Raw genomic sequence first — 18885 nt, 5'->3', positions numbered from 1 at the left:
ACTATGATGTACCTTGGTGAGTTTCTTCTTTGGTCCTGTCTGGTGTTCTGTGAGTTTCTTTTATCTAGATGGGCTTCTTTTGCAAGATTGGGAAAATTTTCTAAAATAATTTTGTTGAATATGTTTCTATGCCTCTGGCCTGGATTTCCTTTCCTTATGGTGTACCCGTGATCTGGATGTTTGGTCGCTTTAGGGTGTTCCACAGTTTCCTTGTATTCTGTTTGCATGGTTTTTTGAAGTTAGTAAAGTTTTTGGACTCCCAGTAAATTTCGTCTGTCTTGTCTTCCATTTCAGAGTTTCTGTCTTCCATATGAGTGACCCTGCTAGTGAGGGGGTCTACAGAGGTTTTTAAAAGCTCTGTTTTTTTTTTTTTTTTTTCCTGTTGTGTTATTTTGCATTGTGTCTTTACTTTTTATTTTTTTTGAGGTATGATTTCAGTTTGAGGTCTGGTTTTCTTGATGTTTTCTGGAATTCATTCTTGCGTTTGATCATGTCGGCATTAAGCTTAACCAGCTGGTTATTGAGGTCCTCTATTTGTTGACTCACCTTTAATTCGTTTATATCTCTTTTGAGGCTTCTTTGGTTTTCTTCAGTTAAGTCTAGTGGCAAAAATGAGTGCTCTAAGGGAAAGTTCTGCTCAATTTCCTTTATGTGATTGTTGGTTTTTGATGGCTTGCTTCCACTTCAGCAATTCTTTTGATTAAGATACCATCGCTTTTCGTGTTTTCATTTGGGGATGCAGTTTCTGTTGTTTTCTCTCTGATTTCATGGGAGGCTACCTTTGTGGGACTGGGAATCCTAGGTGAATATCTCTGAGTTTTCTCATTTTTTTTTTTTTTTTTGTATGTGTGTGTGTGTTGTGGTCTACCCATTTTTGGGAAAAGCTTATTATATTGAGGGACAAGCAAGTATCTGTTCTTGTAGGATCTTCAGTGAGTATTCTTTATTCATTTATTTGAGAGAGAAAGAGAGAGAGAGAGAGAGAGAGAGAGAGGCAGATAGAGAAAATGGGCGTGCTAGGGCCTCTAACCACCACAAATGAACTCCAGACACATGTGCCATCTTGTGTGTCTGGCTTACGTGGGTACTGGGGACTTGAACCCGGGTCCTTAGGCTTCATAGGCAAGTGCCTTAACCACTAAGCCATCTCTTCAGCTCAATTGTTCTTTTTAAAATGTGAACTGTATTGGTGTATGATGGATTTATAACTGCAGATGCACAGATTGTAGAGATTGAAAGTAAATCAAAGTTACCTGGGGAACTGGGAGTTCTGGCCTACTAACTCTACTTACATGCATTCTTCAGCCCAAGGGGGTCAGGTGTTGAGGACCCAGATGCCAGGAATCTGGGGAGCCAGCAGCAAGAGGCCAGGTCCCACAGTGGCTGGTGTACCCTCTGCTAATAGGATAATAGGTATTTGGGGACCAAGGGGTCGGTCAGTCAGGAAACCCGAGCAAAAGTCCTGCTTCCACAGCACATAGGCAAGGACTAGGCCACCCCAAGCCAGCAGCAGAGGTACTGAGGCCTGGGAACTGGGAGGTGGGGAACTAACCAGGAGCTCTGGTCTGCTCATTATGAGCGTACCTTCTGGAGCAGGGGAATAGGGATTTGGCACCCCAGGGGCTGGTCAATCAGTAAACTAGAGCAAAAGGCCTGCTCTGCAGCATGCATGTAGAGACCGGGCCAACCAAATCACCAGCAGGGATACCAGGACTAGGGGACTGGGAGGTGTGTGTGTGTGGGGGGGGAACAGGGAGATCTGGCCTACTCACTATGTATGTGCACCTGCCAGAGCAGCGGATCTGGGAATTGGGGATCCAGGGGCCATTCAGTCAGGAAGGTAGAGCAAGGGGCCTACTTCTGTAGCAAAAGGTCGCAGGGTCCAGCCACAGCCAGCAGCTGGGGAACTGGGACTAGGAAACCTTTATTTATTTATTTAGTTTTGGTTTTTCAAGCTAGTTTCTCACTCTAGCTCAGGCTGACCTGGAATTCACTACGTAGCCTCAAGGTGGCCTTGAACTCACAGTGATCTTCCTACCTTTGCCTCCCCAAGTGCTGGGATTAAAGGAATGCCCCACCACGCCCAGCTGCCACTTTTTTACACACACACACACACACACACACACACACACACACACACACACAATTTGGTTTTATGAGGTAGGGTATCACTCTAGCCCAGGCTGACATGGAATTCACTATGGAGTCTCAGGGTGGCCCCAAACTCACGAAAATCCTCCTACTTCTGCCTCCCGAGTGCTGGGATTAAAGGTGTGTGCCACCAAGCCCAGCTCCACTTTTACGTATTTTAAAGTCCAGTTTATGATATGGGTAGTAGGTGATATATATCCCAGTCACCTGTGCCTTATTTCTTTCAAGTATATTAGATTCTTCTGTAGTGCCTTATCTTACTAAAGCTTGTCAAGCTTTATTTTCCATTTGAATTCTATTTTATTTTAATTAATTTATTTATTAGAATGGTGGAGGGGGCCAAGAATGGGCATGCCATGGCCTCTAGCCACTGCAAATGAACTTCAGATGCATGTGCCACCATGTGTATCTGGCTTACATGGGTTCTGGGGGAATTGAACTTGGTCATTAAGCTTCGCAGGCAAGCCTTAACCACTAAGTCATCTCTCCAGCCCCTTTGGTGCTTATTTTGACTGAATAATTAAACAGAATTTCAAGGTGACATAAATCCTGTCAGCATTGTGGCTCATAATTGTTATTTGAGCACTCCAGAGATAGCAGAGGATTGACAGTTCAAGGCCAACCAGGGTTAAAAGTGAGTTTGAGGGGCATGGTGGCGCATGCCTTCAATACCAGCACTCGGGAGGCAGAGGTAGGAGGATCGCCATGAGTTCGAGGCCATCCTGGGACTCCATAGTGAATTCCAGGTCAGCCTGAGCTAGAGTGAGACCCTACCTTGAAAAACCAAATAAATAAATAAATAAAAATTAAAAAAAAAGTCAACCTGGGATATATAAGTATGGTGCGACCTCAGAAAATTTTATATAAGCTCAGTAGCTCATGAATCTTGGTTATTGTTAACATTTTAATTATTAAACTGAAATCTTTATGAAATTTAAAATGTAAACTTTTAAAGCCAGTTTCAGTAAACAGGTAGTTTCTAATAAAGTTAAATATAAATCTACTGTGTGATTCAGCAGTTCTGCTACAAGCTCCATAATGATAACGGAGTATATATGTGTAGCAAATGACTCACTAAAAATGTCCAAGGTGGCTTTATGTGTGATATTTCCTAACTAGAAATAACTCAAATGTTCTATCAATAGCAAATGAACAGATTTTGGTATTTTCATTTAAAAATGTTTAACATACTGATGCATACAAGCATAATTGGTAAGTGAAAGAAGTAAGATACAAAATAATACTTATTCAGAAATGAAGAACAGGATACTGAATCTGTAATTACAGTCACACTCAGTCACTTGGGGAGGTAGTGACCAACTGGGAAGACGATGAAGAGTGACACACGTTCTTGATCATCACAGTGATCATGTGAATCTTCTTATGCAGTTCACTGACCTGTGTGTTTAAGGTTTATGAATTTTATTTATCCTTCAGTAAAACAAAAGCAGCAATTAAGAGAGTAGAGAGGAAGAAAAGAGAATCCCCCCCGCTTTGGCTTTTTTTTTTTTTTTTTTGTGTGTATAATAAACTAGGAATTTGGGTAGATTGCCTTTGCTGTTCAGCTCACCTTTTTTGTCTTTTGTTCTTTGCCTGTTCTTTCTTCTCCTTTGCCTTTCTTCCCTTTCTTTTTTTCTTCTTCTTAACTTTGACTTAATTTCTGTTCTTCTATACTCTTGGGAGGTTTCACATTAATTCTTTCAGAAATGAGAGAACAGTTTCTTGGCAGTTGATGGACTGCTTATGGCCTGAATCCCTTTTATGTATTTGTGTAAGGCTCTACATCTCTTCACTAACACTTTGAAACCCCAGTATCTCTGCTTTAATAAGGAGACCCATTTTTGCATGTGACAGGGAAACTTAACATATGTTTGTAAAGGCCTAAGTCAAACAAAATGGTACAGATTTTTGTTGAATTTTATTTAATGTAAAAGTGTTATATTCATTTTTCTGATTTACTATAACACACATATGTTTATGTATGCTTTGCTAAATAACATGTTTTAGTACTTATAGTAGGTTGATCTAAATGTTTTTTGTGTTTATGTATATGCATGTTTGTCTGTGGGGGCATGTGTGTTGGGTGGGTGCTCATGTATGTGTGCGAGAATGTGTGTACAGGTTAGAGGTTGATGTTGAGTGCCTTCCTTAATTACTGTCCACTTTGTTTACTGAAACAGTGTTTCACTTGAACCCATTTATTTTGCTAGTGTAGTTAGCCTGTTTGCCAAGGGGTCCTGTTTTTGCTTCCTGAGTGCTTGCACTTGCCTGTGAAGCCTAAGGACCCATGTTCAACTCTCCAGATCCCATGTAAGCCAGATGCACAAAGGTGAGGCAAGTGCAAGGTCGCACATGCCCACTAGGTAGCACAAGCATCTGGAATTAGATTTTAGTGGCTGAGGCCATGATACTCAAATTCTCTCTTGCTTTCGCTTTCTAAAATAAAATAAAAAAATTGTAAACCCAAATAAATTAAACAAACACACACACACCTAACCACAGGGCTTGAGAGATGGCATAGCAGTTATGATGTGCCTGCAAAACTTAAGGACCCATGTTTGACTCTCCAGATCTCATGTAAGCCAGATGCACAACAGTAATGCAAGTGCAAGGTTGCACATGTGCACAAGGTGGCATAAGCATCTGGAGTTTCAATTGAGGTCCTGGTATGCCAATTCTCTCCCTCTTTCTAAAATAGAAACCCTAACCATAATATAAATATCAAGCACACAAAACAATAATTCCTTAACATTAAAAATGTACAGAGTTCAACTTCCCTTAAGGATCTTTTCCTCATAGTTGGTTTATTTTAATGAAGACTGAAACCAAGTCTTATTTCATTTGGTCTATAATGTCTTTTTATTTCCTTTTAAGGCACAGAATCTTTATTTTTTAATTTTATTTCCTTTAATTTTTAATTTTACTTTTTTATTTATTTGCAAGCCAGGAGAGATAGAAGAAAGAAAGAATGGGCATGACTGGGCCTCCAGCCACTGCAAAAGAACTCCAGGTGCATGTGCCACTTTGGGCATCTGGCTTTATGTGGGTACTGGGAATCCAACCTGAGTTGTTAGACTTTGCATGCAAACCATCTCTCCAGTCCCAGGATCTTTATTTTTTCATATAAATTATTTGTTGAAGAAACGAGGTCATTAAGTCCTTGTGGAATTTTACACATTTTTTTCTTTTGCTGATTGCAAACCTGTGGTATTATAAAACAACTTTGTCCCATGTTTCTATAAACTGATAACTGTATAGATTCAGTTTTGATGTCTTGGGCAAAATTGCCTGTAGGTAGTGTTGTCTGCTTGTTGTTACAGTACATTAGAAGATAACTTCTCGCAATTTTTCATTATTTTAATTAGTGGATTCTGGTACTGTTAGCCTGGTTGTTCTGTTAAGTTCCCTGTTTACATATGGACTAGGCAGCAAACTGGTGATTGGGGGCCATCAGTCCTTCTGCATTTGTAAGTTGGAATTCTAGCTAATGTGAGGAGTTTTTCTTCACATCTTCTGTTTATTTGGAATATAATTTATTCAGGAAAGGCAAGCTAAGCATGTGATTCTTTCCCTTGATCAGTGTCATGTACTGATCTGGAATCATTCATTTCTTCAAAGCATGTGATGTGATATGTATTAACTTTGGCATGATAGTTTACATCTAAACTCTGGGTGTGTCTGACTTCATTGCTAATGTATTGCTTGGCCTCTCTTTAAGTGGACAGAGTCAGAAAATACCATATTCTTTTAAATTTTATTTTATCTATATGTATGCATATCTTTATTTTTTTTATATTTTATTTATTTGTGACAGAGAAAGAAGCAGATAGAGAGAGAAAATGGGTGTGCAAGGGCCTTTAGCCACTGTAAATGAACTCTAGACTCATGTGCCAGCCACCTTGTGCATCTGGCTTTCTGTGGGTACTGGGGAATTGAACTTGGGTCTTTAGTTTTTACAGGCAAACGCCTTAACCCCTGAGCCATCTCTCTCGTCGTCTGTACCCCAGGATAACCTTGACTCACTTTATAGTCAAGGATGATCTTGAATGATCTTCCTGCTTCCACCTCCCAAGTTCTGGGTTATAGGTGTATGCCACCATGTCTAGGTTTTTTTTTTTTTTTTTTCTTTTTTCTTTTTTGAGGTAGGGTCTTACTCTAGTCCAGGCTGACCTGGAATTCTCTATGTAGTCTCAGGGTGGCTTCCAACTCACAGCAATACTCCTACCTCTGCCTCCTGAGTGCTGGGATTAAAGATGTCCACCACCATGCCCGGCTCCATTATATGATGCTGGGTTTTAACCCAGGGCTTCAGTATGCTAGGCAAACAGTACACCATCTGAGTTGGTCTCTCCAGCACCAGCCTTTTCTCGGTTCCTCTGCCTCTTGAAAAAACACATCATGAATTCATACTTATGTTTTCAATTCTACTTTAAGATTGTAGAGTTTGGGTTGGAGGATACCTTAGTCAGTAAAGTGCTTGCCTTGTAAGCATGAGGATCTGACTTTGAGCCCCAGTGCCCATATAAAGATGCCAGACATGGTGGCATGTGCTTGTAATCCCAGTACTTGAGAGGCAGAGAGAGAAGGATTAGTGGTGCTCCATGAACAGCTAATCTAGTCTAATTGGCATTCTTCAGGCCAGTAAGAGATCTGTCTCAGGAAGAAAACAAAAAAACAAAAGACTTTGTTCTTCACAAACACTTGCAGAAGTACTCTCACACAAACACACTCACATGTGTATTTAAAAAGGTGGACATGGGCTGGAGGGATGTCTTAGCTGTTAAGGCACTAGCCTGCAAAGCCAAAGAACCCAGGGTCGATTCTTCAGGAACCACATAAGCCAGACACACAAGGTGGCACATGCTTTTGGAGTTTATTTGCAGTTACTTAAGGCCCTGGTACACCCATTCTATCTCTCTACATCTTTCCTTCTCTCTCTTTCTCTCTTACATAAATAAATAAATACATAAATAAATAATTTAATAAGTGAACTTAGGTCAGCCTGGGCTAGAGAGAGAGACCCTACCTCAAAAAACCAACAGAAAATAAAAAAAGGTGCACTTCACACACACTTGCACAAGTGCTCACACACACACACACATATACTAAAAGAATGTAATTTTTCCCCCTTTCTAATTCTAACAAACATAATCACATTTTTCTTTTATTCCTGTTTATAGATGGGTTAATTTCATAGCAATACCAATATTGCTAACTTACAGATACAATAATTTCATAAGAGTATCAGTATTACTAATAGCATGATTCCTGAAAATAGCTTACAGTTTCTTTGCAAGTTTTTCTTTAGGCCATAGGAATATTTTATTGTGTTTTAAAGTCATTTGAAATAATTGGACAGTTGAAGCCACCAACTTGATTTTCTGTTAGTGTAATTGTATTGTTTTCTTGAGTTCTTTTTTATATTTATTTTGATTTAATTTTGTTTGAATTAAACAAGAGAGTATTAGTATTCAAAAATCATGTTGTTCACAATGTAATGCCTAGAAACAGTTTGATATTTTATTTATTTCTCTTGAGGATGAATCTTATCTTTTTAAACTGGTGATTAAAGTCATTTAAAAATTTCTGGTCACCAATTCAAGTCATAGTAGATTTCAGTTTCATTTGTTTTCTTTGGATTTAAGTGGTTTCTTTCCCCTATGTTGAAGGAAATTTTTGTATAATTAAGTAAAAATTTTGTGTTTTCAAAATGGAATTTACAAGACAATATACATTGAAAGAAATCCAGGGTTCATTCCTTTCCTCTGCCTTCTCTCTTTTACATACCTACTTTTTTCTTTGAGCTTTATCTTTTAAAAAAGCAAATATATATTTGTATTTTCATCTTTATTGGATGAAAAATAATACAAAATACACAGTACTCATTTTCATTTAAAGTGTGTCCTGTGTTGATACAGTTAATTTCTAAAGTATATTGTGCGTTCAAAAGCAAAGCAGCAAAGCAAAGGCAGCTATGCATTTCTTGTATTGTTTCTGTAGCCATGCAGTATTGTATGCTTGCAGGCTGTATATTGTGCCATGCCGATGTTCTGCTCAGGTTGCTTCTGGTCTTTTGTGTTCCTTGATAGCATTACTTGTACTTCCTGTAGTTCCTAGGGGTAGGTAACATTGTAGTTTCTGGAACTATCATCTGCTGAGAATGTCACTGATGCTTACTTTAATGTTTTTCATTAGACAAGTTCAAGAATTGCTGATAACCTTGTATTCAATGCTGATGTTTAGTTGCTGGATTACCAAATTAATAAAAATATTTACAGGTGATACATTTAATGGTTAGATACAGCCAAACTTTTGGGGGTAAGTAATGTCAAAGTTCAGTTGCTATCAAATGATATCCATACTAGTAACATAAAGCCTCGTGCTTCTTTGTTTTAAGTAGTTTGACTACACAGTGACGTTTTGTTCATTAATGTAAATAAAATGTTGCTAAAACCTCAGAGGTTTCACTAAAAACTCTTTCTTGTTATTTTTTTTTTTTACTTGTCTATACTTCATTAGACAATTATATAGAAAGTCCTTCCAGTGTCAGCTTCTTTAGTTATGAAATGTAGTAAAAGTATAATGTATATTATTTATTGTGGAAATCTTTCACTTGTGTACCTTTGATATTTTTTTAAACAGGCAGTATAACTCCAACTGTGGAACTGAATGGGCTTGCTATGAAAAGGGGAGAGCCTGCCATCTACAGGCCATTAGACCCAAAGCCATTCCCAAATTATAGAGCTAATTACAACTTTCGGGGAATGTACAATCAGAGGTTTGTATGTCTTCTTTGGTTTTGTTCTTACCATTCTGTGCATATTGTAAATATTTTTCTGAAATTCTAAGAATATTTTCATTGCAAATACAATTGACTTTGGTCATTTTCTAGAATTTAGATAAACCTGCTCATAGAGAGTATTTAAGAAAAAAAAAACCAGCAAAACAAAAAATTTCCAGAAATTCATTTTTATTGATTTGTGAGAGCCCTGTGTTTGCTGTAACCAGTGCAGAGTGTGTCATGCTGATTTTCCAGGGACATTCTCATTTCTGTGTTGTACAGAGCTGTGTTTTGCTCAATTTGTTTGAATATGTTAATGAACTTGAGCATTTATAATTTATTGGAAAATTTTTGGGAAAGGAAGGATATACTAAGTCTTTTTCACATTGCATGACTATGGTAGGTATAGTTTAACTTGCACAATGAAATGTGAATTTCCCCATCATACAAGTTATATAAAATTCATTGTAGAGAATGTGGAAAATTGCCAAAAGGAGCCGGGTATGGTGGCGCACGTTTAATCCCAGCACTTGGGAGACAGAGGTAGGAGGATTGCCTTGAGTTCAAGGCCACCCTGAGACTACATAGTGAATTCCAGGTCAGCCTGAGCTAGAGTGAGACCCTACCTTGAAAAACAAAACTAAAACAAACAACAACAACAACACCAACAAATGCCAAAAGGTAAAGAACTATAAATAAGAGTAATCCAGAACTAGCTACCTTTAATATTTTGATATACTTTATATTCCTTTTTAATTGCAGATGTTATTCTTTATATCTCATTTCTGTGATACTTTCTAAGATATACATGTATAATGAAATGTATAAACTTAAGTGTACATCTTGATCACTTTATGGATATATATATATCTGTCTTTTACTCACTGGCTTTTAATATATGTGTATCTTTATGTAATCACCACTCAGATCAAAGCTCCAAAACTTTCTGAGGCTTTCCCCAGCCCTCCATGCTTATAGCACACCCCTTCCAAGAAGTATCTGCAGTTCTGTCACCATAGCTTGTAGAACTTTATCTAATAGACTGAGAGTTTACTCTGTCTCTGGCTTCTTTCATTTTGAATAATGTTTTCTTACTGTGCTTGCTTGTTTTGAGAGTCATCAGTATTGTTGATATATCTCTGAATAGTATTTCATTGTATGCATATATCATTGTTGTCCCTGTGTACTCTTTTTCACTTAACATAGTGCCATTTTTTATATAATTAAATAGTCTTTGAGAAATATCTTAGCTGGCTAGTGCTTCATATGGCCAAAGTATATTTTATAATTGCATGCCTGCTTTTGATATTGCTCTCCATCCTATCCCTTTGGGCTATTGTGGGCAAATGCTGAAGTAAAGTCTTCTGCACATCTTTTTGTTTACACTTACATGAAAACATTGTTTACACTACTATTTATTTCCTTCTGGATGGTGGATTTCTGTAAGGGGTACATAGATGTAAGAATAATGTATTGCACAATTACATTATAGTTTGTTTGTTCTGATTTATTACAACATATGAGAATACCTTTTGTACTCTGAAAACTCTAAATTTAAACCTGTTTGTCTTGCTTGATAGTTAAAAAATGAAAAATTTTAGTGTTATTGACTGCTAGTGAAATGGAACAGGTTTTTAGATTTTTCCTAATTTATCTTTTGTAGATTTTGATTTGATGCTTGACTAGTTTTCATATGTACATGTTAACAGTATCAGTATTGAGTTTATTTTATTATTTATAATTTTCCTGCTTGAAAGTTTGACTTCCAGTCTGTATTTGTTAGGTCTACTCTTTGCTTTTATGTGTAAGAAATTTATTTTCATAGGTGGTAAGATCTGTCAATGCTTTAGTTAGGGCTTTACATATTTATTCATATTCTTAACTCACATGCAGGGAATGTTTATTTAGTCTCTATATAACTGATATCTTTTTAAGGTTCAGAAAGGTTTTATTATAACTACAAATGAGAAGGAAGGAAGGAAGGGAAGACAGGACATGAGTAGGGATCCTGGAAATGGGGAAGCCAAGAACTTAAGAGAAGGAAGAAATGAAGAGCACTTGCCCAAGGAAGCAAGAGGGGATTTAAGAAGCCCTCTGATACTTTTTAGTATATTATTTGGTGGTAGAAAACTACTTTAGTCATATCCATTTAAAACAATACTATTTAGTGTTACTGCTCAGGTCTCTAAGAATGATTTGCACAATCCCAGATTTCCTTTCTTTTCCCTTTCCTCCTGGTGTGTCTGTAGGAATCTACTGTATGTCAGGAAGGCCTCCTTTCCCCCATGGGAGTGTCTTCTGCTGTCCTTCAGTGACTGTTCCTTGTGGTGATGCCCCTTGTCTACCTGCAGCTGGTGGTTTCTAGCTCATTCCCCTCTTCTGAGTGTACTTCCCGTTGCCCCCTTGCAAGTTCAGTGCTTCTTGGTTTTTTCTCTGTGTGGTTCCCTTATCCCCCCCCTTCTGGAGCATCTCTGCTCCTGTGGAACATTCGATGCCTGGAGTTCCTAGTTCTCAGCTCAGTGTGTAGGTGTGGGGTCATATGTTATAATTGTCCTGTGGTTACTTTACTTTATCTTGTTTGTATAAGGAATCTCTTATCTCTTAATGTGAGGTCACCTACGTAGATAAACCTAGTGGTCCACTTCAGCATAGTAGATGTGTGTGTGTGTGTCTACCTGAGTAAGGAATGTCCAGTCATTTTATACTTGCAATATATTCCATTTTTATATTTATTTTCTTGTTTTCTGTTTGGTTTTGAGACCGTCTTGTAATATAGCCTAGGCTGACCTTGTACTTGCTGTGTAGCCCAGGCTAACCTCAAACCCATGCTGCTGCTTCTGCTTACCTCCCAAGTGTTGAGATTATAGACATGTCCCACTATACCTGGCTCCTTTTTCTTCTTCTTCTTGTTCTTTTTTCTTTCTTCCTTCTTCCTCCTTCCTCCCTCTTCCCTCCTCTCTCCTCCCTCTTCCTTTTTCCTCCTCCTCCCTTTTCCTCCCTCCTCCTCCTTCCTACTCCTCTCTCCTTCCTTCCTCCTCCCTCCTCCTTCTCTCCCTTCCCTTTCCCCTCCTTTTATTAATACTTAAGATGCTTAACAATGGGTAGAGAACCCACTTGCATTGTTTTTCTTTTTCATTTGATGCACTGTTCACTAGCAGGTATGTTTTAAAATAGAAAATATTTTAAAATTCATATGACAAAGAGTTAAGACTACAGAACATTTCATACACGTGATAGCTTTCTATTATTACAAAATCTGTGAGATTATTAATTTAAAAGATGAAAAGATGGTGTGGTGGTTCATGCTTATAATTCTGGTGTCTGGGAGGGAGGCTGAGGCAGTTCACCTCAGTTTGAGGCCAGCCAGGGCTACTGAGACCCTGTCTCAAAAAAGGGGGGGGGGGTCAATTCTTTTAAATATTATTTATTTATTTATTTATTTATTTATTTGAGAGACAAAGGCAGAGAAAGAGGGAGGGAGGGAGAAAATGGACATTCCAGGGTCTCCAGCTACTGCAAGTGAACTCCAGATGCATGTGCGACCTTGGGCATCTGGCTTATGTGGGTACTGGGAAATCGAACCTAGGTCCTTAGGCTTCAGAGGCAAGCACCTTAAACATTAAGCCATCTTTCCAGCCTCCTCTCCTCTCCTCATTTTTTTTTTTTTTTGAGACAAGGTCTCCTGTGGCTCAGGCTGACATCAAACTCACTGTGTAGCTAAAAATGGCCTTGAACTCTTGATCTTTTTGTGTGCTTAGATAAAAACCTCTATGCTTGGTTTATGGCTCCCAGTTTTGGAGGTGACCATCTGTATAGTTTGTTGGGCCTGTGGTGAGGCAGAAGGTCATGGTAGGATGCTTGCTTCATGGTACCAGGAAAACACAGGGTTTCCCTATCCCCTCCACGGGCACAGCCCCATAGAACTACAGGTCCTCACATCCTAGAGGCAGCTGTACTATAGCAATGCTTTTCTTCCTCCGTTTTTGTTATTAAAAAATTTAAGACATATGTGATGAGGAATAGAATGGCTGACATCAGGCTTCCTACAAACAATTCTTTGATTTTATCTATTCACAGATGAAAAAGTATTATTACTTGGCAGATAGCCAGAAAGTCCTTTGTTGTGCTGACATAGATTCTTGAAGGGCTACAACTCAGGAGATTATGTGAAAATGGGACTTTCTAGCCATGTAACAGGGACATGTTTTGGAAGAGACTTTAGGCTTGTTGGATATAGGGTGTTAGTGTTTTTCTTCTTTTTATGTTTCTCTTCCCAGCTCTTGTCTTGATTTTTCTTTGCTTTACCTTATTTTCAAAGAAGTTTATTCCCATTTCTTGTACCTTTTATGTTACACATCCTTATAGTGGAGAAGGGGTAATATTTTTGTTTTGTTTTGTTTGAATAGTTCCTAGGAAAGTCCCAAGAAACACACGAATCCTTCCAGAGTTCATATTCACATTGGGTTTGGGGTAGGAGAATGCTTCAGTGGCTAAACCTGGGTTATGTGGCCAACTTTGAATAGTGGGTATTGGTCCCATAGCACAATCATTTATTATTTTTTAAAATATATTTTATTTATTTGCTTGGAGAGAGAAAGGGGTTGACAGACAGGTGCACATGCATGCACGTGTGCGCGTAGACACACACACAAACACACAGAATGGGTATGCCAGGGCCTTCAGCCACTGCAAAAGAACTCCAGATGCATGTGCCACCTTGTGCATCTGGCTTACATGGGTCCTGGGGAACCGAACTTAGGTCCTTTGGCTTTGCAGGCAAGTGCCTTAACCAGTAAGCCACCTCCCCAGCCTCTTATACATTCTTTTTATCCTATTTATTTATGAGGCAGGGCAGGTCTCTCTCTCTCTCTCTCTCTCTCTCTCTCTCTCTCTCTCTCTCACACACACACACACACACACACACACACACACACACAGCAGTGGGGAGGGAGAGGGAGAGAGGAAGGAAGGCTCATTAGGCTTTGCAGGCAAGTGCCTTAACTGGTAAGCCATCTCTCCAGCCTTTATACATTCTTCCCCAAAGGATTTGGTTATGTTTCTTTGTCACTTGTCATTTTGGAGCAGTGTCATGGTATGCATCCATGCCAAGCACCACATTCATCATGTGTATTTAGTGCATTAGCTCCTTTATCCAGTTCTTGGTTTAATTACGTGTAGCCAGGCTAGTAAAGTTACTTTGATTTGCATTTGACATATGTAGACTAATAGCAAGTTAAGTAGTAAGGAATGACTTTGTACTATTTTTGCATAAAAGCTACTTGCCTCTGTGGACAAAGCTAGGCATCTACTTAAACTTTTCCACTTGTAGCCCTGAGAAATAATTTGGAGACTTGGAAAGACCATGGTGGCTATGACTTTCAGTGGAAATTTGACAGGGTAGAAGTTTTATTTTAATTTTTTTGTTTATTTTTATTTATTTATTTGACAGTGACAGAGAAAGACGGAAGGAGGAAAGGGGGGGGGGAGAGAGAGAGAGAGAGAGAGAGAGAGAGAGAGAGGGAGAGGGAGAGGGAGGGAGGGAGGGAGGGAGGGAGGGAGGGAGAGAGAATGAATATGAATGGGTGTGCTAGGGCCTCCAGCCACTGCAGACAAACTCCAGATGTATGTGCCACCTTGTGCATCTGGCTAATGTCGGTCCTGGGGTATTGAGCCTTGAACTGGGGTCCTTAGGCTTTAGAGGCAAATGCTTAACTGCTAAGCCATCTCCCCAGCACCGCCCTTTTAAATTGAATTTCATTTTCTTGTCAGTAAAGTTAGAAATAACAGAGGCTCTGTCTCATAAAAATAGCTTAGGTTGAGTATCTTTACCCAAGTGCTAGAGACCAGAAATGTTTTAGATTTTTATATTTATTTTTCTAGTTTTAGAATATTTCTATATACACAATGAAGTATCTTGGTGATTATACCCAAGTCTTTTCTTGAAATCCATAGTTTTATATATTCCTTGTACACATACCCTGGAGGCGATTATTTGTATGAAAAAAATTGTACCATCAGATTTGTGTCATTATGTCAATGCTTAGAATGTTGTAGAGTTTGGATTTTGGATTAGGGAGGATCAATTTGTATTTCAGATATATTGGCAGATAAGTTGCTAAGTATTGTGATGTTGATATACTGCTTATTTGGAGGCTGTTAAAACTGTCAATATAAGCCAGGCATGCTGGCATACACCTTTAATCCCAGCACTTGAGAGGCAGAGATAGGAGGTTCACCATGAGTTTGAGGTTTCCATGAAACTACATAGTGAGTTCCAGATCAGCCTTGGCTAGAGTGAAACCTACCTCGAAAAACAAACAGCAACAAGAACCCTGTCAACATGACTTCTGCACTCTTTGTGCACTATTTGCCAAACCCTTTTGAAAAACATTTGAAAGTATGACAGTTGAGAAACCTCGTATGGAGCAACAGTGCTGCAGATAGGTTAAAACCAAGTTTTGGGTTCCGCCACTAGGTGGTGCTTGTGTATTATGAAAGCATAGACTAGTTAAATTCATTTTACTTACTGCTACAAGGTTCGTGGCTAACTTATAAATGAAAGGTTAAACCATATGAAATTCCCAGTATTTGCCCTTTCTTTGACCTATAGACATCTTGGTTTCATATGATTCAACCTAATATGAACAAAATGAACAGAGCTTTCCCATCTTTTGGGTAAATGGGGTAAGTGTGGAGTGGCAAAAGAGGAATTTGTTCTAATAGTTATATATAACTTTGCCTTTTGTATACTGCATTTCTTCCTTTTATAGTCTTGAGAATATGTTATTATATGAAATGCTTTACATATGAAATGTATTCCAGAACTTAAAAAAGATGCTTCTTCATCCAAATATTACTTTGTAGAAAAGGTATATAACTGAGAGATACATTGTAGATAAAAATATAACTATTTTTATATTTTTACATGTTAAATAAAGGTTATTTATTTTTAATTTGAGGTAAATCTAAATCTATAGCCAAAACTCATTATTTATTATACATCACTCTAAAAATGCTGATAAGCTGGAGAGGAGAATTTAAATAGGTTGACAAAGCAAGAGTGAGGAAGAATAAACTTAAGATTACCATCCTCTATGAGTACAGAGCATCTTTAAGAAAACAGTGGCAAATTACATCCAGAAAAGTTTTCATAAGTGATATGCCACAATTACATGGAGTTTATTCTAGGAAAGCAAGAGATTGATTTAGTGTAGTAAAAAATAATTATATTAACACAATGATGGAAAAATGATACAAGCAACTCATTAGATGTAGAAAAAAAAGCATTTGACAGGTCAGCACTCATTTGTGATAGAGGTCCAGCCACCTGGGATTAGAAGACAAGGGGCTTCTCTAAACAAACTCTGGTTCATTGTGCTTTGTTCTAATAGACTAGATTATTCCTTATGAGACCAGGATTTTGTGTACAATGATGTTTACTAATGCATACTGATATATACTGTTATCACTTTAATTTCTGTTAAACTTAAGTTCTAGGATGTACAATAAGAAATGAACTGGGGATATATTGGAAAAGAAGAATAAAAGCAATCTTTATTTGTAAACATGGATTCCATGTGTAGAAAGTTCTAAGAAATAAAAAACAGAAAAGCACTAGAATAAGTGTTCAATACTACATATTGTATTGTATAATACTACATATTGAATGAGTGTTCACAGGATACAAAATCAGTATACTAAAAAGTTAGTACTGGGGCTGGAGAAATTGGCTCAGTGGACTGAGAGCACTTGCTGTATGAGCATATGGGCCTAAGATATCTTGAATTCTGTTCCCAGGACCTATGTCAAAAAGCTGGGCATGGCCACAAAGGCCTGTAACCCCAGTCCTGTGGGAGCAGAACCTGGAGAATTACTGGGGCTCGTTGGTCAGCTAGTCTGTCCTAAAGCAATGGCAGCTCCAGGTTTAGTGAGAGACTGTCTCAAGTGGCTAATGCAGAGGTCACTGGCATTCTCCCCTGGACTTTGCATGGATGCACAGGTGGTACTTGTGTCTGCACACACATGTGCACACCACATCACATATATGCCACACACATGTCAAAAGGTCACTATTTTTACTTAAAGATGATGAATAATTGGAGAGTTACAGTAGCATAAACACATGGTACTTAGGGATAAATTTAATAAAATGTGAGCTTAACCTGTATGCCTAAAGCTATAGTATAATTGCTCATATTTAAAAAGACTCGGGCTGGAGGGATGGCTTAGCAGTTAAGGCACTTGCCTGGGGAACCCTAAGGACCCAGTTTTGATTCCCCAGGACCCACATAAGCCAGATGCACAAGGTGGCATGTGCATCTGGACTTTGTTTGCAGTAGCTGGAGGCCCTAGCATACCCATTTTCCCCACACCCCAAATAAAATAAAATAAATGTAAGAAAAAGGGAAAAAAAAGACTCAGTGTTATTCTTTCAGAGTTAATATGATGATGAAATTCAATCTCAGTGAAAATCCTAGCTGTTTATTTTATAAACTTCTTAACCATTTGTGTAGATATGCAAAGGACTGGCCATGGCTAAAAAACAATTATTTTGTAATTAAAAAAATTAAAACGGGCTGGAGAGATGACTTAGCTGTTAAGCACTTGGCCTGTGAAGCCTAAGGATCCCAGTTTGAGGCTCGATTCCCCAGGACCCACGTAGCCAGATGCACAAGGGGGCGCATGCATCTGGAGTTCATTTGCAGTGGCTGGAGGCCCTGGCGTGCCCATTCTCTCCCTCTCTCTCTCCCTCTCTCTCTCTCTCTCTCTCTCTCTCTCTGTCACTTTCAAATAAATAAATTTTAAAAATGTCCACAAAGTTTTTTACAAAAATTAAAAAAAATAAATATATATTTTGTTTTTTAGATATAGAGAAAGAGAGAGAGAAAAAAAGATAGAATTGATATGTCAGGGCCTCAGCCACTGCAATCAAACTCCAGATGCTTGCACCACCTAGTGGGCATGTGCAACCTTGTCCTTGCCTCACCTTTGTGCACCTGACTTAGGTGGGATCTGGAGAGTTGAACATAGGTCCTTAGGCTTCTCAGGCTAGTGCCTTAACCATTAAGCAATCTCTCCAGCCCTTTTGTAATTTTTTTTATGAGAGTGAGTGAGAGAGAGAGAGAGAGAGAGAATATGAATTGGCACATCAAGGCCTCCAGCCACTGCAATCGAAGTCCAGATATGCACCATCTTGTGTGACCTTGTATGCTTGCGTCATCTTTTGCATCTGGCTTACATGGGATCTGGAGAGTCAAACCTGGGTCCTCAGGCTTCAGAGCCAAGCACTTTTAACTGCTAAGCCATCTCTTCAGCCTCTTAAAACAATTTTGAAATGAAAGAACAGAGTTGGAGGACACATACTTCTTATTTGCAAGAAGCTACTTCTGTGTGTTGAGGTGAGGATGAGTTCAGTTGGTAAAGTGCTTGCCTCCCATGCATAAAGCCCTGGGTTCACTTCTCAGCATCACATAAAACTTGGCTTGCTAGTACATGCTTACAGTCCTGGCACTACAGAAGTAGAGGCAGGAGAATCAGAAATTCAAGATCATTTTAGCTACATAGGTTAAAAACAGGTTGGGCTTCATGATACCCTGTCTCCCCCCCCCCCCAAAAAAAAGAATTCAAATTGATTAAGGCAGTAGAACAGTGATATGGGGACAGACAGATGGATCAGTGGAATAGAAAAGAACAGAGGTTGACATACCACACAATCTATGGGCTCAAATATGACTTGTTTGGTTTTTTTTTTCTTTTTTTTTTTTTTTGGTAGCCTGCAAACCAGGAATTGTTTTCACATTTTCAAAAAGCTGGAAAAACATTAAAAGAAGAATGGTATAACACACGAAGTTAGCTGACATTGACATTTTGAGTGTTGGTTTTGTTGGAACATAGCCACAGTCACTTGCTTGGGATTGTCTGGAACTACCTTTGTGCAAGTCTAGCAGTGTTAA

The 18885-nt window shown here is 38.6% G+C and overlaps 1 protein-coding gene across 11 annotated transcripts in view; it reads left to right on the top strand.

Moving 5' to 3' along the window:
* Stau2 (staufen double-stranded RNA binding protein 2) overlaps window positions 1-18885 on the top strand; it is a 326027-nt gene that overhangs the window by 84445 nt on the left and 222697 nt on the right. For all 11 annotated transcript variants that reach the window (XM_045143113.1, XM_045143112.1, XM_045143108.1 and 8 more), the window contains one exon: window positions 8794-8929. In XM_045143113.1, coding sequence (XP_044999048.1) covers window positions 8794-8929 — 136 coding nt within the window. The remainder of the gene's footprint in view (window positions 1-8793; window positions 8930-18885) is intronic.

Source organism: Jaculus jaculus, chromosome 2 (genome assembly GCF_020740685.1).
Source record: "Jaculus jaculus isolate mJacJac1 chromosome 2, mJacJac1.mat.Y.cur, whole genome shotgun sequence".
Classification (NCBI taxonomy): Eukaryota; Metazoa; Chordata; class Mammalia; order Rodentia; family Dipodidae; genus Jaculus; species Jaculus jaculus.
Note: the sequence above shows the minus strand (reverse complement) of the source record. Positions and strands in the feature narration are given on the sequence as shown.